The sequence below is a fragment of the Ambystoma mexicanum genome, chromosome 5p, assembly GCF_040938575.1.
Source record: "Ambystoma mexicanum isolate Mex_15411 chromosome 5p, UKY_AmexF1_1, whole genome shotgun sequence".
Lineage (NCBI taxonomy): Eukaryota > Metazoa > Chordata > Amphibia > Caudata > Ambystomatidae > Ambystoma > Ambystoma mexicanum.
This window is the reverse complement of record NC_090930.1, coordinates 47046569-47068700: the sequence shown is the minus strand read 5'-3', so window position 1 is coordinate 47068700 and position 22132 is coordinate 47046569. Positions and strand designations below refer to the sequence as shown.

The 22132-nt window shown below is 48.3% G+C and overlaps 1 protein-coding gene across 3 annotated transcripts in view; it reads right to left on the bottom strand.

Moving 5' to 3' along the window:
• Positions 1 to 22132, bottom strand: part of LOC138480706 (mucin-2-like) — a 610165-nt gene that overhangs the window by 328693 nt on the left and 259340 nt on the right. For all 3 annotated transcript variants that reach the window (XM_069612406.1, XM_069612407.1, XM_069612405.1), the window contains one exon: positions 14131 to 14244. In XM_069612406.1, coding sequence (XP_069468507.1) covers positions 14131 to 14244 — 114 coding nt within the window. The remainder of the gene's footprint in view (positions 1 to 14130; positions 14245 to 22132) is intronic.

Below are 22132 nucleotides of genomic sequence, written 5' to 3'. Positions count from 1 at the left end.
TCCTAGCATTTTTTTTTGTAGTATTTCTTCTAGCTCTATGCTTATTCGATTTTTTCTTTTTTTGATATTATATATTCTATTCCTTTTTTAACTGCATTACATCATACATTTACTTGGTTTGCCGCCTAAGGGCCCACAAATCACATATGCAGAGCCATTTGCAATACACCCGCATCGCGCCTTCTCCCAGACGCGATGCGGTCACGTGGTTATTTATATAACCTGTTTCTAAGCAACATTATCACACGGCGATGCTTTGCAGCGATCGAACGGCTCACTACACGGCCGCGCTGCACACCCAGGTACTCCAACACTATATGTTGATGACTGTAAACTACTTGCCTTACCCTGATACATTCAGCCTCTGATTATTGTAACTTGTGTGCTTTTAGAAAGCCGTTGCTGACTACTGTCCTTCAGTGGACTGCGTGAGTTACTTTCATCAACACGCCTGACATTTTTAAAGCTACATTGGCTACACACTACAATAGAGGTACCGTTTGTAACTTTATTTATATAGTTCCACAATTACTCACCATTTACTTTCGTCACTCATTGTAGTTTTTTTGTTGTTTATCTCCCAACTAACATTTCAACGCCTTTCTGAACATTCTGCATTCTGGTATGTGTTGTAATTACTTTTCTTTTATTGACATGTATATTTTCGTTATGTGTCCACATTGTTCACAATTTAGACGTGCCCTGGTGAAGGAGTCTGTATACTCCTAAATGCATTGGCACATTAAGTCGATTCTATGTGTTGTGTAGCTGCATCCTCACTAAGATTATATTAGTGTTTTGCTTTCACTATTATTGCTTTGATAAGAAATTCACGCAAACCATCAATAAGCACGGATGATTCATTAGAAGAAATACCACCGACATACGATGCTCTAAATGCAGATGATATAGCTGGAACTCCGAACGCGGCCTTATCCGATCGCCTGCATAAGCTTTTGAACAACAAGATGGACGAATCACCAGATACAAACTCAATAATTGATAAGATACCTGGAGAGAAAAATTCAAGTGGGGGAGATGAAATGATGTCCGAAATACAGAAAAGATCAGATCAGGATGACGAATCCATGAAGTCTAAATCGGTGGATCAATCAAAAACGAACCCCCCCCCCCCCCCTCCCTGTGAAAAGTGGACAGGGAAGGGGGGGGAAGGGGGGTTTGACTGAAGCAGGGAAAGAATTCTCAAAAACAACAGTTCTTTAAAATACCATTGATTAACCTACCGAAATTCAAAGGCCAAAAGAAAAAGTCTGCCTACAAAACGACACTGTTAAACTTGACAAAGACAGATTGTATAAAAAAGCTATTTTGGCCTTAGAAATTTAAGGAAAAGCACACAGAGGAAGAAATATCTGAAGCGGATTTACCAAACAGCGTTTTACACATGGATGGCTATGATACCCCGCCAGTTAAAGAGAGAGAGTGCATCAGTGGGCGGGACGGGAAGGAAGCCAACTATACGCCTGTTAGGGGGCATTTCAGGAAACCAGCAATTACACAGGGATTGTCTAGTGGAAAACCGACAATATACCCAATCATCTACCACACCTCTATTGGAAATTCATGAAGCCGAGACCCTCAGGCCTGAAACATCTGCCACTAAAGCCCAGACACCTCTGCTTCAAATAGAGCCGACGGCAACAAACAGAATGTCAGTTACAACGCAGACAACAGTATTAATACCTGAACCAATTTTTTTTTTTTTTTTTTTTTTTTTTTAAATGTTACAGTCGGGATCCAGACCAACAAACTTTAGTAATAAAGACGAAAAGGATACAAAGGCAAAAAAACTAAACACAAATATAAGATCTCCACAAATAAAAACGCCTCCACAGATCAACTTCCGAGTACAGACCTATGTCTATAATGTCGACAATCACCATAGCTCTAGCACCCTTCACAAAGCTATATGAGGCTTTAAATGATACAGCAAGGGACCAGACTTCTTTGATTGCCCTGATGAACACGAAATTAACCTATCTAGAAGGTTATGTAGTAGCAAAAGACGGGCTTTCTAAAAGACAAGAAGAAGAACCAAGAGAGAATGAGAATGGGGGGGGGAGTTTTACCTACAAACTCAGATCTGAAAAAGAAGAATGTGATAGAGGGTACAAAAAGCGTGTCCTCAAAAGAATCAAAAGGAAATATTAAAACTACAGGAGACCCAAGTGGGGTTGGAGATAAAGAACAAGCAGTTAAAACAACAAAGAAAAAGTGGGCATGACTCAGATGGGGAAAGAGGTAGGAACCAAAGCAAACATTGCATTTGGAATATTCACCAACCAAAAATCAATTCTGGTAACCAACAGAGGTTATCAAGTAAAGAGTTCTATTGGACAGTCTAAACAAATAAGAAAAAAAACCTGTACAGAGACAAATGCTAACAAGAAAATAAATAAAACCATTACTAATTGTAGCCAACCAGCTGATGAGACAATAGACTCAGGAAGTGACATAAGTGAGTGGAGTGTATATACAGTTGACGAATATGAAACAAAACAATGCATCTCCAAGATTCAAAAGAAAAGCAGTTATATTGGACCTCACTAACATGGAGAGGGAACCTAAGAAGAAGGTCCGCATTATAGAAAAGGAGCCCGTTGAGGCTCAAATCATATCAAAAGAAAATGAAGGAAAAAAATCAAGAAGATAAGCTGTTCACAATAGGGAAAGGAAAATCAACCCCAGAGGAAGGCAAGCGGATACAGAAACGCATATCTGGACGGAAAGAAGTTCAAAAAAGGAAAGATGACCAGAAAAAGGAAACATGGGTTGCACCGCCTATACATAAATCAAGGAATAACACGACTAGAAATTCTTCCCCGCTAAGCCGTAAACAATGGATGAGTAATGAACAAAGGCAAAGGACACCAAAAAAAAGAGCAAACAAAGCTCCTGTATATTTCGTCTGGAACGCAAAAAACGGTCAAAAGACGACCGGATTCTAAATAGGAACACAATCATCAGTCTATTCAAGCAGATTCCAAGGCTACGAGACATCCAAAATCGAGATTTATGGATGGTATAACCTTGTGAAACAGGGAGAAATGACTGTTCATATCTACACATCAAATCAAAAGTTATTAAAATAATGCTTCAGCAAGAAGCATCAAACTGTGTTACGCTCACTTGGTTCCCACAGGGGCGTCGATCGGACCCGGACAGCTGCGGTCTCCACCAACGTGAAGCATAGTGAAGAGATGACAGTCTGGACTGGCCCGCCTAATCTTGTCTGCTGGACTCGTAGAAGTATTCTCCTTATGTTTTTAAATGATGCGCTCTCCATCCTGCATGGCATGCAAGGGCACGTAGATACCAATTACTTCACTGGTTTGAAGGTACTGGAGGAGTTCCGGAGGAATAGTGACTCCAGTGTCTATAAAGTTCAAAGAGTTCAATATGTCCGATGTTCACTCTTGTTCTATTCCCTCGTTAGGTTGCAGCTGGGTCCAAAAGAATATTGCCTGCAGGCAGCTGATGGCGTTCAGTTAAGAGTATTACCAAACACTGTCCGGTAAAAGTTGCATGAGTTTAACTTGCTGTTTTCTCTCCCTTTATAGGTGCGACATAGAAAGATGCAGCAAATTGGATAATGCCTCCGGTGGTAAAGCAGGTAAGCCTATGGTGGCAAAGAGATTGTCTTTGTCGGTTTTCTCAGCTCACCTTGTTGTTCCTTTTGTTTTCCCCCCAGGTGCTGGGTTTCGCCGAAGAAAATGATGGAGGCAGCGCCGAGTTGAAAGATGCGTTGGACTGGTGAGTATAACGCGGCGGTGCGGCTGGCGAAGTGACGCGTGCTGAAATAATGTCCTTTCCAGGCTCGGAGATGTGCTGGATCCGGAATCAGGTAAGGAATCAAATAATGTCGGTGATCTAACCTCTTCTCCTTTCTTCTCCTTTTGTCTAGGAGCTCCGGATTCGAGGCGGGCGTGGCAGAAGATGCAGACACGGTGAGTGTTACGCTGCTGGATGCAGAATAACACGAAGCATGAGCTGCTGTTCGGGCGTGGTTTAAATAGCCTGCAAAGTAGTCCCAGGTAAGAAGTTCCCCAGAACCACACCCGAGTAAAAAAAAGTCCCTGTAATAAAATAGTCCCATCCATGCCTCACGTTGGCTTAGACTCATTTGCACCATGGTCTGCATAAGGTAAAGTCTATGAGCCTGGCGCCAGGACTGAATCCAAACAGCCCCCAGCCAGGGCTGTTGGGGGTTTAATGAGTATCTGGATGCCTGCTCCCGGGGATGATGGACTCGATCCGGATGCCCGGGGGTAGGCATCATGACACTTTGCTATCCTTGGATATGATTTACGAGAAACACAGACTCAGGCTACAAGACCTGAAGATGAAAAAAACAAATCTAACAAAATTTCAGGAAAAACCCAGAGTGGAAACCTAGACAAGGTGGGGGAATAGCGGACACAAGCATAATCAAGAGTGGCCAGCAAGCAAGGAAAAAGAAAAGGAAAACCGACAAGGAACAAGGGGAAGAGAAGATTTGCCCCTCAAAACGTAACCATTGGTCTGAACAGCCACCCAGAACATTCTAAGGAGAAGACAAATAAAAGTCCAAAATGACATTGAGGAGAAGGATCTTCCCCCAGGGACAAATATAGCCTGGATGCGGCTGATGAACTATTATATAATGAAAGGAGAACAGACCGGAAAAGGGGAAAAAAGGTGTGTTCAAGCGTGCAGCGGAAATTCTGAGGAGATCACCACCAAACTGGTCTTGGAAATCGTCTGATATACACACAAAGAAACAACTAGCAATCAGAAAGGCCGACCTGGACCTTGCAGGATGACAAACTTGTAAAAGCATGTTCCTTAGCAACACGGGGAAAATTCTTCATAGATATGGCCTCGTGGAACACCCGAGGGTTTAGTCACCCAACTGCAAAGAGCGACGTTAACCTGGGGCAATGGGACTTACTATGTTTACAGGAGACATGGTTAACACAGAAACTGGAAATGGATGGATACTCAACATTTGCCAAACCAGCAAAACAGGGACCAAAGGGACGTCCCACAGCCGGCCCACTTACAACAATAAGAGCAGGCAGTGGTTTGGAGGTGGCGGAACAGATGGACTCTCCAGATCAATTTCTAGTCCTAATAATATCCTGGAAATATACAAACATTAGGAGTATAGAAAAGGAAGATTATATACTACTAACACCTATTGGAACCCAGAAAACAAGTGGGGACGAGCTATATCTGGTAAACATCATCATCAGCATTCTAGATGAAGTCGCCGAAAACCTAGCTTGCAACCATACACTAATTACAGGGGATTTTAACGCAATATGCAAGAATATTGGAAACTAACAATCACACCTACCAAAATCTGCACCAATCCTGAGAAGAGGTGAGAACCTCGAAAAAAACTTTGGGATCAAGAGACCTGCACAACCTGCACTGGCTACGATCAGATAAAAATTTGGAGATCCCTTCCTGGCAAAGACTGGAACAATCAGGGACATTAGGCCACACATTTGTGTCGAAGGAGTTGCTGGGAATGACGGTCAGTTTTGTAATGGTAAGGACCTTAAACAGTGACCATAATTTACAGCATACAAGATGGGTCAGTCCACAGAAACCCCAACAGTTTAACCATGATCTGGACGTGAACAGCAATGGTTCCAGGTTAAAACTGACGGAGAACGCAATTGAGCAAATTTCTGAAAAGGATTCTTTCATAATGGAAGATGAAGCCAATACCAAAAAAAAAAAAAAAAAAAAAAAAAAAAAAAAAAAAAAAGGCTGGTGGATTACACACTCCTGCTAAATAAAATACATAAAGACGGCAATTTTTTTAAAAAAAAATAAAAAAACTAAAAAAATCAAGGAGACCCCAAAGAACCACCTTCATGCCTATAACCAGCAATTAGTAATGAGAAGAAGAACCACCCTACGAAAATTAAAATGGATAGCAAGCAGATCCGGTACACAACTGGCGCAAGAAAGCTGGAAAAACACCAATAGGAACTACAAATCCTGGATAGTACAAAAAAGGCACTATACCAGGCAGACTCGGAATTAATGTTAAAAACACTATGTGGAAAAAAAAAAACGAGATTTTTGGACCCTACTAAAGGGCACTATGACATCCTGTACTACTGCATTACAAAACAGTGTGGGAGAAGTGAGTTGGATATCCCAATTTTCCAACCTATATGCACCACTGCCCGTTAGGGAGAATGCTTGTCAGCAAAAAAGAAAAGGGGGAACGAGTTTCCATGGAATATTTGGAATATTACAAAGGAAGAAGACATCCTAATGAAAATCAAAAACTTAACAATTCAAGGGCCCCGGGGCCTGATGGGATCACAAATAGTAACTTAAAACAACATCAAGAGATATGGGCCCCCTTGATTAGTAACATCTTTAAGAACTAGAACCAGGAGCAAAACATACCAGCATCATGGAGAAAAGCTATAGTAGTCCCAATTTTTAAACGTGGAAATCGTGAGGATCCATGCCACTACCGCCCAATATCCTTATTGGATGTTATTTGGAAAATATACGGCGAGCTTGCCTTAGAAGCATTTCAAAAACAGAAAGGTGATGACTGGAAGGTTTTGAATTAATCATAACCACGGGCAAAGCTCTGGGCAACCCTCCAGACCATCGTTTTTCAGCCTGCCAAGCCATTACAGAAGGGGATAAACCATATGCAAATCACGCTTGGTGCTACCCAAAAGGGGCAGTCCAGCCCAAACTGCTAGGTCACATCCGTTCTGCACGAGACCACAAGCATCCCCAGACATGTTTCAGCCTTGTTGGGCGTCATCAGTGACGACTAGCTTGGGTCTCTAGACCCGGCAGACTTGGGACCCACGTCTGGGCATACCCGTCCCACTCGGGGTGACTTTGGTAAAACAGAAAGGACTAAAAAACGGTGGTGTGGAAGGTTGCCCAGAGCAATTGCCAGTGGTTTAGATTCATTCAAAACCTTCCACCCATCACTTTTGTGGTCAGTTTGTTTCTCCTTGTGAGAGAGGGTATGCCCAGACGTGGGTCCCTTGCTCGCTGCGCCACAGGGAACCAGGCTGCACCTCACTGAGGAGGTCCAACAAGGCCGAAACATGTCTGGGGTTGCTTGGTTTTCTGTGCAGAGGGGACCTGGCCAGCAGTTCCGGCTGGGCTGCTACCTTCGGTGGCGGCAGCTGCTGACTGATTTGCACATGGATGGTCCCCTTTTGCAATGGCGCAGACGTGCTAAAAAACGGTGGTGTGGAAGGTTGCCCAGAGCAATTGCCAGTGGTTTAGATTCATTCAAAACCTTCCACCCATCACTTTTGTGGTCAGTTTGGAAGCATTTCAAGCCTGGATCAAACCTGAAAACAGGGGCGATCCATTCCAGACAGGATTCGTAAAGAAATGCAGGAACATCGACCAATATAGTGACGTTGACAACAATCAAAGGCAAGGCCATGCAGACCGGTCAACCCGTATAAATGGCATTCGTTGACCTGGTACAGGCGTTTGACCAGGTCAATAGGGACATATTATGGGAAAAGCTGGAAGCTATGAAATGCCCTTTTTCTATTATGGGCACGATTCAAACCTTGTATCAGGACACATCTATTAAAGTAAGGTTTGGGCAGGACGGATTACTGTCAAGGGAAATACCTACCTTCAGAGGTGTGAAGCAAGGATACCCTCTGGCTCCTGCATTGTATAATGCGTATATTGCTGACTACGCTTATCAGGAGAAGGAAATAAGATGCTTCCCTCCAACTATTGGTCCTGGCCACTCGCATGGAAGACATAATGCCATGTCTGATCCACCAAGACCAAGTGGGCTTCATAAAAGGAAGACAAGGGGCAGACGGTGCGAAAGACCTTAAACGTCAAGGAATACTCCAAGGGTATAGATGGAGACTATGCGCGCCTCGGTATGGACTCCGAGAAGGCATTTAACCAGGTCGAATGGGGTTTTCTCTGGGCCATACTGAGAAATATGGGCTTCGGGGAACGATTCATAAGGGGAATCCAAGAAATCTACAGGAGTCCGAAGGGCAGAGTGGCAGTCAATAGCGAGCTATCAGAGGAATTTGGCATGACCAGGGGAACCAGACAGGGATGCCCCCTCTCCACACTCCTCTATGCCCTGTCCATCGAGCCCCTTGGCAATGCAATTAGAAATTAGTGTGCAATAAAAGGGAATTCTGGTTGGTGACAATACAAATTGGTTACGTTTGCCGACGTCATACTCTGCCTAGCGGACCCAGACTCAACCATACCAATAGTGTTACAAACAATTTGGCAAATGGGCAGGACTGAAAGTCAATGTGGAAAAGTCCACGCTCTTCCCATATAAGTCACCATCTCGTCCAGTTATGGGAGATATGATCACAAGTTTAATACCCACCGCAAACCACCATTTAAAGTATCTTGGAATCAAAATCACGAAAAGAACTGAGGACCTATACGAAGCTAATCTCCCCCCTCTGCTACGTGAAATAACAAGAGACCTCGAAAGATGGAGCAGACTCACAGTGTTGTGGCTGGGCCGCCTAAACCCCATAAAAATGGTAATACTGCCCAAAATTCACTACCAATACCAGATGCTCCCATTGCCATCCCCGGCAACCACTTCGCAGAAATGAAGGCCATGTTCGTAAAGTTTCTCTGGCAAGGGAAAACGTAGCGCGTTGCCTACAGGACACTAATCAAATCAAAAGAGGGAGGAATTGGGATCCCAGAACCCTACACATACCACTGAGCGACCCTATTTCACGCCCTGGCGCCGCACCTCAGAGGAGAGACACAGAAACAATGGGTGGCTACCGAAAAAACATCTACTGCGACCAGTGACTTTCGAAGAATGGCTGTGGGCCCCCAAAAATGAATTCCCCGCCAGCGTACTCAACCACTTTGCACTGGGTCCGCTCCTGAAACTATGGTGGAGGAAAGGAGAAATTAAAGGTTTCATGACGTGGCCCAGTCCTATGAGCTGCGTGTGGGCCCCCCCAATCCGGAACGTAATGTAAGAACCGAATCGCTACCAAAAATGGTATGAGGCAGGTCTAGAAGGGGTGGGCCAAATCATTAAGCCCAACGGACGCATATCCATTCAAGACTTGGAAGCAGGCCTACAAATTGGCCCACTGGGGGTGTTCATGTCCCTGCAATTGAAAGAGGTGCGCATGACATTTAAATGGAAAGACAGACTCCAAAGGGAACTCACTCTTTGAGAAAATAACTATCGAAACCTGCTCAACCAGGGGTCTTATCTCGCAGTTATATAGATCCCTGATAAGCAAACTAGGAAGCAGACTTGATGGCCTCAAAAAGAGATGGGAGAAAGACCACGGCCCACTGATGTCAGAGCAGCTATGGTCCCAAACGTGCATGGCAGCACAGAAAACTTCAATCTCAGCGCAATATAAGCTTCATGGAATAAAATTGCTACACCGATGGCATTATGACCCTAAAATGCTATCCAAGATGTTCGAACAAACCAGCGCACAATGTTGTAGGGGATGCGGCGCCAAAGCCGATTACTGGCACATGTGGTGGTCCTGCCCCAAATAGCAAACATATTGGAAAGAAGTACTTACATGGATTAGGAGAATAGAAGGGATTACCCGACAATGTGACCCAAGACTTGCGCTATTTGGACTTGAAGATCAAGAGGACTATTGGATAAAGGTCCCCCACATGACACTTTTTGCTACTGGCTGCCAGGGTCTGCATTACCATCAGATTGAAATCCCGAGACCTCCCATCAGAATCAACCTGGGCCCAGAAAGCTAGAGATCTCCGAGATAGAGAACATCACAGGGGCCATCCTTGAGATCTCGCCAAGCAGAGAAATGGAATGGGCCCCCTTCCTCGAAATCTACAAATGATCCACACCCAGACTCGCCACATCAACCCCAGTGCCGCTGAACTTCAAAACTCTGACATATCGCCACTTGCCTTACAGATGGGGAGGGAGAAGGGAGGGAGTAATTATAGTTCTGTTTATAAATGTACACGAGTTGCGCTTCTTCTCGAATGGAAGGGCCTAATGTTTTAACTCAGAAGCACTTGTTAACAAAATGCTTAATAAAGTACATTTTGAAAAAACTGGAAGAGAACACCAACCAAAACCCAATAGCGAAAGGAGCAAGATCCCGACAAAAGCGAATTCTAACAGGGAACAGTGTCCTACCATATGCTATTTTTGTTGAATATAGTTTAGCTTTTGATAAAATAGATGGATCACATCTCAACAGCATCCCTTTAGGATTAAATAGCTTTACCTCAAGGGTCGAAATTAAGATTCAATAAACAGGATCAAAACGCAGCTCCTGGGTATCCAGCATGAAACAGTGACCAGGAGCTACCATTGGGGATGAAGGAGCTAGGTCATAGTGTACAGCAAGTTAACTTTCATAGAAGATTTAAACATATCTTTGTCCATTATGTATGCCTCCTTATTCTTTAAATGTTGTTCAGATATGACAAAGTAAATTTATGCATTGTCCCAAATGCAGAGCTAACTTCACATAGGTGTGTTTGATGGGCATCAGTTGGCGTGGGGAGCCAAACGCAGCTGTTGGTGTCAAGCTAACCAGGCTCTTCTAGGCTACAAGCAGAAGCTAAATATCTCCCAGCTCCCCTCGATTTGGAACCCCCAACACCTGCTAAATAGTAAAACCACAGTGCAGCTTTGCCTGGACAACATGGGAAGACTGTCCAAACCTATTTGAAGAGTGGTCTGTGTCCTTGCACCCTTGCATTTGTATGTAGCAGACATGCTGCAAGTCATACCCCAAGGTACATGCTTTTCCACTCAAACGTGCAGGTCGGGATGTCCCATGAACCGGGGTATGCCGACATACTACTGGACACTACCTGTGTGGTGATGAAGCATGTATTAAGTGCAAGTATGTCCTAATCAAATGACAATTTGTTGACCATCAATACCAAAACAAGCCATGTTATGTTGTTCAGCAACAGCTGCTTCTCTGCGGCAGATAAGTAAGTTTTGCAGGGTATGGAATTTGAGAGGGCCAGTCGTGCATATCGAGGCATGATTATTGCTTGAAAACAACTTGTTCCCCAAGATCAAGAATATAGACACCAAGTTCCTTCATAAAGTATGCCCAATAAAAGATTTTCATCCAGGGTATGAAACTGGTATGGGGTGAATGTTAGTGCTATCCCGACAGTGCCTTGTGGGCGTTTGGTTGAAACAGTTGGAGGCAATTTAATAAGTGATCACTCTGCGACTACAGTGGCAGGGGTAAGAGTGGGTAATGAGTGATTGAAGATGGGGCAACAAGAGGGAAGAAATGTGTAGTACACTGGCGGGCTGGGCTGTGGGGAAGACTTGATGGAACGACGTCCCTGAATAGATCACGCATCTGGGATGTTTTTAGAAATATCGCTCAGCTCAAATCTATCATCACAGAAGATATCGGCTGGATTACTTTGCCCTTAGTTAATCTACGTATGGTGAGCGGTTTGCAATCCCCTATTGTGTCCAATATTGTACGGGAACAGAGGGCCAACCTATTGTCCCTTGGCTATGCACTAAATCCTCTAAATGCAGGTGATGAAGTTAAGTCATTCTTGGAGTATATTCCGCCAGGGGAAGAATGGCAGACTTTTGTCTGGGGCCAGGGATATTTCAGGATCAAATGGGGGAGTAGAACCAGAGGCTATTCTTTCTAGGTTCTTGCAGAGAGCCAATGATTGGTCCTTGGTGGGTCTGGCCCTTGAACCATTTGATTTAATTTGACAAGGCTTGTGGCATCGCTAGCAATATTAGAGTTTGTTTGATATCTTAGAATGTCTGTGGCTCATTGAATCTTTGTGCGTTGTGGCAGAATATTCAGCTGCTCGAAGGCCTAAAATTCTATTGCTGCAGGAAACTAGGTGCACCGTACATTTTGATTTGGATGGTCATCAAAGCTTCACTAGACCTGCCGTTTGTTCTGGTCTGGAACGTCCCAGGGGAGGGTTGGGGGTGGCAGTTGACTTCCACCTAAAACAACTGTCTGAGGTTTTCTTTGAATCTGAATGGCTGCTTGCTGTCAAAATGACGCATATTTGATCCTGGAGGGCGGGTGGGAGGGAGGGTGTGTACCTTGCGGTTAATTTGTATTAGAACCCGGTCAGGGTTTCTGAGGATGTAATTCAAAGAGATTGGTATGCCAAGGGGAACGGGGCCTACATTATTATAGCTGGGGATTTCATTTCCAACTGTGCGGAGGGAGCGCTGCTGAACCGCTCAAACATCGGTGCACATCTTCAGGCTTTGAATGTGAAGAGGTCTAGGATGGGATTCATTTTTGAGCGAATGGGTTATGTTCCAATTGGAGGATTAGTCCACTAGAGAATTATCATACACTTGGTATAGGGGGAATTCTAGATCGAGGATTGATGTCTATGTTACTACCAGCCTGGGAGTGGGATGTGGTTCACGTGTGGATCCTGGGTTGGGGGACCATTTAATGCTGACATTTTTGTTGGACACCTTTTTCTCTACATGATATCAGAGTGGATCCGGCCCTTCTACGACCTGCAATTGGCAGACGAATAGTTATATGGAACTACAACATAGTTTCCAAGAACAAACCATTGCCAAGAGGTTTGTTGAAATGAGTGCAGGGGTATTTGTATCTGGGTCTCCTGCAGAGCTGGTTAATCTTGTCCACTGTATTGCTAATGAAGGTCTTGAAGATTTAGGGCATATCCAGGGCATTGCCCCTCAGATTGTGGGATTCAATGTTGTGAAGCATGCTGGGGATGCAACCAGACTTTTTTGCTTGAATGTAAACTCCTGAAGTTTACCCAACCACCTCCAGGAGAGGCATTGCTGAAGCAATGGAATATGGAGTCGTCCACCAGGGGACTAGACGAAGGTTGGCATTTGCTCAATGTCTGGTTCTAGAGTCTCTTCAGTAGCACTCTCATTGCCAGTCCCAGAGACCTCAATTGTCTCATTTTGAGACTCTTGCAGTGCAGTTGTTTGCATATTATGTCCTACATGGTTGCAAAGAAGCCCCTAAATAGATCTACGAATGGAGTAGGTGACCGCAGAACATTAACAAGGCCATCTGTTAATGACTTGTCTGCTTACGTGGAATCTTCAAGGAGACACCGCCAGCAACATGGAAGTAAAAGAAGCTGAACAGTCTTGAAGTCAGCACAGCTGTGTGGTTTAATCCAGGCGGGCAAGCTGTCGCTCGCAACAGTCCATAGAACAATAGGAATAAACAAATCACCCAAAAAAAAAAAGAAAAAAAAAAGCAAAAATAAAATAAAGCATATTATCAGAAAATATGCACAACGGAAAAGGCACAGAAACAGCTTGAGATGCAGACAATGAAAACCGACCGAGTCTAATCGACATTGTTCAACAGAAGGCAGAATCCGCAAAAGTGAAGCAGGATGGACAGTGCCTTCAGTGGCCCATGTAGCCCGGCTTCCAGTCCAACAAGGAGGGGGGCGCCACTTCCTAGAAGTTTGGGGGAAGAACAGCACACTGCAAAACCTGCATGCAGGGAAAATATGCGATTAGCAAAGAAGACAGCTCCTTGGTGCCGGGCATCAAACGTTGCCAGGCGCTACCTCTGAAACCCAAGCTGCCAATCTACAGTGTGGTACAGCTCCAATTCCCAGGTAAGAGGTAAGCTCTTTTCCCTCTTACATAGGGCACATGAAATCTCTTCTAGCGACTGGATGAGGACACACATTATAGCAAATTCACAAACAGTCAATTGGGTGGCATGCGTTAGCCAGCAGAGTCTAAAATAACTCCTGGTAGATGTTGGCACCAAACTAAAACGGCACCAAATAGCTCCAAGCAGTTTTTGATTCTTGTGGCATTCAATATGTTTGTGGTGCATGCAGCAAGAACTGCACTGGTGCTGGACGTGGAGCACAGATTTCACTGCACCCGCCGCCCCCACCAAACGGGCAACCCAAGTTCTCCCACTGGAGAACACAACTTCACAGCAAGTGCCTTTTACAGGACTTGTGAAAAGCACTTTGGCCATCAACACTCATTCTACCCAATGATCAGGATAGGCTGTAGCCCACTTCCACCCCAGCTCTCACTAGTGGGGATGGCTGAATCTAGTGAGGGATTGCAGAGTGGAGACTTACCTTCCGCTGAGTGGTTGTCTCCCTGCTTTATACACCCAGATTCGTGCGTAGGGCTCTTCGAATGATGAAGTCCTGGCTTGCTTACAGTAGCGTGTCCGTTTTTTGCAACCCCAGCTATTGGTGTGGGGGAGGAGAGGAAGCGGAATGGGAGAGACAAAGAAAATAAATTAAAAAGGAGAAATGACTTAATACATTGACTTAAGAGGGGTCTCCGATTACATCATCTTGCCTCTACACATTGTTTACTGGGAGACGGCCATCTACTTACCACTCTTGTCCTACGTGGCGCTATACGAGGAAAGCAAACTTCCATTCTACGAAGTCCGCTGGGCTAATTCACCTACTTTTAAAAACTTCCCCCCAGACCAGAAATCTCCCCTATAACCACTTTGCATATCAAATGCTAGACGATGCAAATAAGCCTGGATTAGTAAGCCGTAAAAACATTTACTATCCAAGGAACAAATGTAGAAGGAACAAGTTACTTACCTGTAACTGTTGTTCTCCAGCATGGGTCTGGCATGGATTCACATGCTCATGAATATTCCCCGTCGTCAGGCTGGGAATCCTCGGTAAAGAAAAAACCAGTATCAGTTTCGTTTCTGATCTGTCTTTCGTAGTAATAACCAATCACTGGTCTCTGCGTCATACTGACCACAGCCAATGACTGCCCTCTACCTAAGCACCGCCTCTGGCAGCCATCTTCAGATTTGGAAGCACGTGAAGTGGCAGTATGACCAAGTGAAGAGCCGCAGAGGGGTAGACGGGAGGGTTCGCATGTGAATCCATGCCAGACCCATGCTGGAGAACAACAGTTACAGGTAAGTAACTTGTTCCTTCTCCAGCATGGGGTCTGGCATGGATTCACATGCTCATGAATAAAGAATACATAGCAGTACACACATGCACAACCACGGGAGGTGGCAAAGGCTCAACATTAAGCATCACATCAACTCAACATTAAGCATCTTACCTCCTCACCAGGCTCACCTCAGGCGAACAGGTTGCGCAGCACTGCTTGGCCGACCCTGGACTCCTCCCTGGAATCCCGGTCGACGCAGTAGAATTTCGTGAAGGTGTGCGTCGACCTCCACGTAGCAGCCCTGCATATGTCCAGCAGGGGCACACCAGATAGGAACGCCGTGGTAGCTGCGATCGCTCTGGTGGAATGGGCTCTCGGACGGCCAGGCAGCGGTCGGTTTGCCAACCGGTGACAGTACATGATACAGCCGGAGAGCCATCTGGAGATGGAAGCCTTCGAGAGAGCCTTCCCCTGATTGACAGGTCCAAAGTTCACAAAGAGTTGTGACGTCTTCCGAAACCCCTTTGTGCGGTCCACGTAGAACTTCAGCGCTCTAGCTACATCCAGCGAGTGCAAAGTCCTCTCAGCCGGCGACGAAGGCGACGGGAAGAACACAGGTAACACCAAGGGTTCGTTGAGATGGAAGTCCGACGGTACCTTGGGCATGAAGGAGGGGTGCGTCCTGAGCACTACCCTCGTGTCGTGGAAAGTCAAGTACGGGGCCTTGCAGGAAAGGGCCTGGATCTCTCCCACTCGTCGTGCGGAGGTGATGGCCACAAGAAAAGCTGTTTTCCACGATAGAAACTTCAACGGGGCCGAGTGCAGAGGCTCGAACGGAGGTCCCATGAGCTTGGTCAGCACCACGTTGAGCTCCCACGCCGGGGCCGGAGCCTTCACCGGCGGGAACGATCTGAACAGTCCCTTCATGAACTCTTTCACCAGACGATGAGACCACAAGGACGTCCGCCCCGTGGTTCTGGTGTATCGGGAGATCGCAGCAAGATGAATCTTGATGGACGCGTGTGCCAAACCAGCTTTGGCCAGCGTCAGCAGGTACGGCAGTACTTGGGGAGCCGTAATCCGTAGAGGGTTAATCTTCTGTGCGTGGCACCAGACAGAGAACCTCTTCCATTTGTGTCCGTAGCATTTAAGAGTCGAGGACGCCCTGGCCTTTGCAAGAACCTCTCTGCAATCGGCCGGTATGTCGTATCCTCCAAACTCTAGCGCTGCAGGAGCCAGGCCTGCAAGTTCAGCGACTTCGGGTCGTGGTGGAGGATGGCGCCTCCTTCCCTGGAGAGTAGATCCGCGTCCGCCGGCAGCTTGATCGGCGGGGACGCTGACAAGTCCAGAAGGTCCGGGAACCATATCTGCCTCGGCCACGCAGGTGCGACGAGGATCATCCTGCACCGTGACCTCTTGAGCTGGTTGACGAGCCGGATTAGCAGAGGCAAGGGAGGGAACGCGTAGAGGAACAGGCCCTCCCAGGGGAACGAGAAAGCATCGCCCATGCTCCTCGTCTGGGGAAACCTGCTGGCGAACCTCCGGCACTTGGTGTTCGTCGCCGTCGCGAACAGGTCGATCTGGGGTGTGCCCCACCGTCGGAAGAGGCGATCCACCAGATCCTGCCGTAGTTCCCACTCGTGGCACGAGCGCAGCTCCCTGCTGAGTGAGTCGGCGATGGTGTTTTTTATCCCTGCCAGATGAAACGGCACCAGAAAAATCCCTTGGGCGACGGCCCAATGCCACAGGTCCTGCGCCTCCTTGGACAGCGCTGGGGACCTGGTTCCGCCCTGTTTCCTGATGTAAAACATGGTGGTGGTGTTGTCGGTGAAGATCCTCACCACCTTGCCCTTGAGGGACGGAAGGAAGGACCTGAGGGCCCAAAACACTGCACGGAGCTCCAGGACGTTGATATGCAGGGACTTCTCCGTCGGGAGCCAGAGTCCCCTCGCGTGCAGATTTTCGGTGTGCGCTCCCCACCCTTCCAGGGAGGCATCCGTGGTCAGTCTCCTGGTGGGCTGGGGTCTGGAAGTCCATGCCCGCCGTCAGATGCGCGCGGGTGCCCCACCACCGTATCGCTCGTCGGAAACTCTCGTCGAGCTTGATCCTTTCCTCGAAGCTGCCCGTCGTCTGGATCCAGCGCGCATCCAGGAATTCTTGCAACGGGCGCATCCGGAGCCTGCACATGGGAATGAGGTAGATGCAGGAAGACATCATCCCGAGGAGGGACTTGATGGATCTCACTTTGGCCGCGTCGGCCACCAACATCCGTTGCACCTTGCCCAAGATGGTCCTGGTCCTCTCCTCCGACAGGGAGGCCAGAAGGGACACTGTGTCGAGCCTCGCTCCCAGAAACAGTGCGACTTGCGCGGGCACCAGGTGGGATTTGGCGTAGTTCACGGAGAATCCCAGGTCCGTGAGGAGTTGGACGGTCCTTGCCGTGTGGACCACGGCGAGCTCCTTCGTCTTGGCGCGGATGAGCCAGTCGTCCAGGTAGGGGTAGACGTGAATCCCCTCGCGGCGCAGCTGCGCCGCCACCGGTGCGAGGCACTTGGTGAATACCCTGGGTGCCGACCGTAGTCCGAAGGGAAGGGCTTTGAACTGGTAATGACGCCCTTGGACCACGAACCTGAGGAATTTTCGGTGCCCCTTTAGGATGGGAATGTGGAAGTAGGCATCCTCCAAATCCAACGACGATAGGAAGTCTCCTTCCTCCAGTTGACCCAGGACGTGCTGGAGGGTGACCATCCGGAACTTCTGCGCCTTGATGAACTTGTTCAGCCGTCGCAGGTCCAGGATGGGGCGCCATCCTCCCGTCTTCTTCTTCACGAGGAAGTATCGTGAGTAGACTCCGGAGCCCCGAAGCCTCTTTGGGACGAGTTCGATGGCGCCCTTTCTGAGCATCGCCTTTACCTCCAGGAGAAGTTGAGGGACGTGAAGTTCTTTCCTGGCCACGGGGGGGGGACGCGCGGGCACCTTCTTTGAAACTCGAGCGCGTGGCCCCGGGCCAGGGCGTCCAGCACCCAACGGTCGGTGGAGATGGACTCCCACACGCTGATGAAGCCCGCCAGCCGGCCTCCCACCGGGGTGCTTCGGTGGGGGCCCGACCCCACGGCCGGTTCAATCCTGCTTGGACGCGGCCTTGCCGCCTTGACCTCCTTGGCGACGACGGCGGGGTCCGCTAGACTTGCCTCGTCCTCTGTAGGCCTCTTGCGACGACGAGCGGGCCGCTTGACGGTAGGAAGCGAAACCGCCGCCGGAACCTTTGGAGGCGCCCTTGCCTCCGCCGCTCCGAAAGGGCGTCCGTCGTTGCTGCAGGACTCCAAGGGCCCGGGCCGTCTCAGTATCCGCCTTGATGGCCTGAAGGGAATCGTCCACTGTCTTCCCAAACAGGTTGTTCCTGTCGAAGGGCATGTCCAGGACTCTGGTCTGGACATCCTGCCGAAAGTCCGTAGCTTTGAGCCATCCACGACGTCGAAGGCAAACGCCGTTGCCCAGCTGGCGGAACCCAGTGTCGGCGATGTCCGTCGCCACGGTGATGGCGTGGTCCGAAGCCACTTCACCTTCCTGGAGGATCTCAAGGGCCTCCGCCCTCTTGTCGTCCGGCAGAAAATCCAGCAGGGGAGCTATCTTGTACCAGAGCTCCCTGTCGTAGCGGGCCACGATAGCCAAGGCGTTGGCCGCTTTAATCGTCGTCGCTGCCGACGAGATGACTCTACGTCCCATAGCATCCAATTTCTTTCCCTCGCCGTCCGGCGGGGAAGTCGATGTGGAGGCCGCACCCCCCCCCCGCTTTCTTCCTGGCTGCCGCGGAGACGACGGAGTCAGGGGTAGGCTGCGCCCGGGGGCATAGGGGGGCCGTGTCCGGGACCCGGTACTTTTTCTCGTACCGGTCTCTTCTAGCTGGCGTAGTGGAAGGGTTCTTGAGGAGGGAAAAGCCCTCATCCCAAATGTCGTCCAACAGAGGCACTGCGAGGACCGTCTTCCTCTTGGCCTCGCGCCGCTGATAAAGGAAGCCTTCCTTTTTCTTCTCCTCAGGGCAGAGTTGGAAAAGCTCGGAAGCCCTGGAGATCATGGAGTGGAAAGATCCGATCTCGTCGGGCGGAGAAGCCCTGGTGGGGGGCGACGACGGAAAATCCTCGTCGTATGCCTCGTCGTCCGTACCCGTCGCTGCCGTGTCAGTCCCCGTATCATCCCCTCAGGTGGACGGGGAGGAGGGCTGGACGGGGCGCGACGGTTGAAAAGGAGGTGGAGGATGGATCCTTCTTTTCTTGGTAGGGGGAACACCAGAAGGTCCCGGTTCTGGATCCCCCGACGGGAGAGGTTCCTCCGTCGGTAACGGTAGCCTCGTCCTTATCTCGGTGCATAAGGACTGTATGGCCAACAAAATGGCCGCCGAGTTGTCTCGCGGCGCTGGCAGAGGGGAATCCGACGGGCGAGCAGGGGCCCCGTCGGTATCCTCGACGATGTCGTCGTCGTCACCCGCGTCGGGGTCCATTCCGACGGGCTGGCCTTGTTCCACGCCTAGGCCGTGGCTTAAGACCTCGATCAGCTCCTCTTCTGAGGTTGAGGCCGAATCTACGACGACGCCCTGCCCCCCCTTCTTCTTCCCCACGGAGGGTTTCACGGGGGTCCTATCGATGGGCACAAAAGAAGACTCCCTCCGAGGAGGCAGGGAGATTCTGGGCCCTGATGTCGCCACCACTGGCGCAGCCTCCACAGGCTGAGCCAGGGCCGCCGCGACCGTTTCGATAGAGGGCTTGGTCGGATGGATCAAGGCCTTCACCACCTTAGGTGCGCTCACCGCCTTATCCTTGAGGGAGGGGGCACTGCCACGCTCCTCCTCTGCCTTAGAGCTCGACCGGGGCCTCTCCAGGAGCTTCGCCGGGTGCTCGGCCTTCCTCTTACCCGACCCAGAGCGTTGGCTCGTGGTTGATGGTGCCGGGGAGGGTGCGCCCTGCCTGGCGCCCGTAGAGCCCGACCGTTCGGCGCTCCCGGTGCCAGCGGACTCGCGGTGCTTGGCCTTATGTTGGGCCCCCGTCGCCGGGGCGCCCTCAAAGGTCTTAGAAGACCGCTCGGGTTTCTTCTTCTTCTCGCCAGACGGGCTCTTACCCTCCAGCCAGTTGGCGAGACGTTGATGACGGTCCTTCATGGTCCGTTCCGACATGTTGCCGCAAAACGCACAATCCTTCTCCACGTGCGTTTTGTCCTCATGAAGGCAGTAAAGGCAGAAAGAGTGTTCGTCTTCCTTAAAGACGTTCTGCAGCTGGCATCCAGGGCAGACCCTGAACAGCTTTCCGGGCGTCGAGCTTCCCTTCTCCTGGGCCATCTCCGAGACCGGGCCTGAGAAGCTTCTGGAGTCCTCCGAAGTGTAGCTCGACGAAATCTTCACCCTTGAGGGGCACAGACGAATCCGACACGGGTCCCCGTTGATCGGATGTAGGATCGGTGGAGCTTGAGGCTCTTTTGACCAAAAGAATTGAAGTTTTTTGTGAAAAAGCGCGAAAAAAAGCACTAACGCTCGAGAGCAATAGCACGAGGATCCCAACACATGAACGTGCGGTAAAAATCTGAAGATGGCTGCCAGAGGCGGTGCTTAGGTAGAGGGCAGTCATTGGCTGTGGTCAGTATGACGCAGAGACCAGTGATTGGTTATTACTACGAAAGACAGATCAGAAACGAAACTGATACTGGTTTTTTCTTTACCGAGGATTCCCAGCCTGACGACGGGGAATATTCATGAGCATGTGAATCCATGCCAGACCCCATGCTGGAGAAAGTAAAAATACTCGACAATAAAGTTTAGTTCTAAAAGCATTATACAGTACATCAAAATAAAGTTCAACTATACTGACATGGATAAGTATGGTTTAGTGCAGGAGAAGGGATGGAAAGGGGGTTGGGAGGAGTTTGAAAGTACACCTTTGAGGCTGGAAGTAGTTAAATACAATTAGTGTGGTGATCTGGTGTATTACCTGGGTACTGTTTAATAAGAAATCAAAAAAACATGCATTTTTTTCTCTGAAAGAGTCCAATCCAACATTAAGGTTGTTTTCTCATTTTAAAAATTTCTACTTTTACTGTTTACATAACTTTCAATGTAAATTTAGCTATTTTTACCACTGCATTTTCATCACTTCATTTTCAGTCCTGCTCATTATATTATAACCTAGAACCTATGAAACAACCTGCACTGTTTGAACAGGACAAAGGATTCTTGACGAGAAATACCATAGGCACCATTAGCCTCTGGGGAAAGGTGCTCGGCCAATCAGGTGGCTGGCAGAGCAGTTGAGAATACACTGTATGGTACCCAGCCAGCCAACCGAGCCCTATTTCCCTGGGGTGGCGCCATCTTGATTGTGGAACATCTCCTTGTTGCCTCCCCACGTTCCAAACAGAAAACATACCCTTGCCCCACCGTCACCCTCCACACTTACTCACTGGACAGGAGCTCCTCCTGCCCGCCACCATAGAAATGGGCCTTGGTCCCTTTTTCTATGGCGGGGGGCCATCTTTTAGTCTTCTCTCCGAAGACTATTGTCACATAATATGCATGCAGACCATCTACGGGAAAAAAAATATCTAACTATTTGCGCCCCAGGGTGAGAATAGCTAGCACCAACCTTACATATAAGTGGTGTTTCGGCTACTTTTACTCCCTAAAAATATGCAAATATTCCCAAAAAAAGAAACAAAATTATAAATAAATAAAAATAGGGAGTAAAAATACTTCCAACTAAAAATGGGAATGCGACATGTAGGACCTTGTGCCCGTTTTCACTCACACAGCTCTATGGATATGTTTGGACCAGCTACTGTTATAACAGCCTGATCGGAAGTAGTAAACATGCATTTTTTTAATGTTTATGAATAACTAGGTGCAATGAATACCAAAATATTTCAGTTAAAAAATGTTTAGTTGCTTATAAAATACTTCCGCTGTGGAGTGGACTTTTACTCCCCAATTTATTTTTTTTTTTTAAACTACGTGTAAACTACTCCCACTTCCAAATCTTATCTAGAGACTGGCTAGCACCCCCTGGTCGGGGGAGCGTACATAGGCAGTTGGCCCACAGCCCTTGCCAAGGCCCTCACTTAGATCGGGTCCATCTAGGCTCAGCTTGGCGGGTCGTTACCTGCCATGTATGCCCCGCCCGATGGCTACTGCCTCAAAGGGATTAGCAATATTCCCCACCT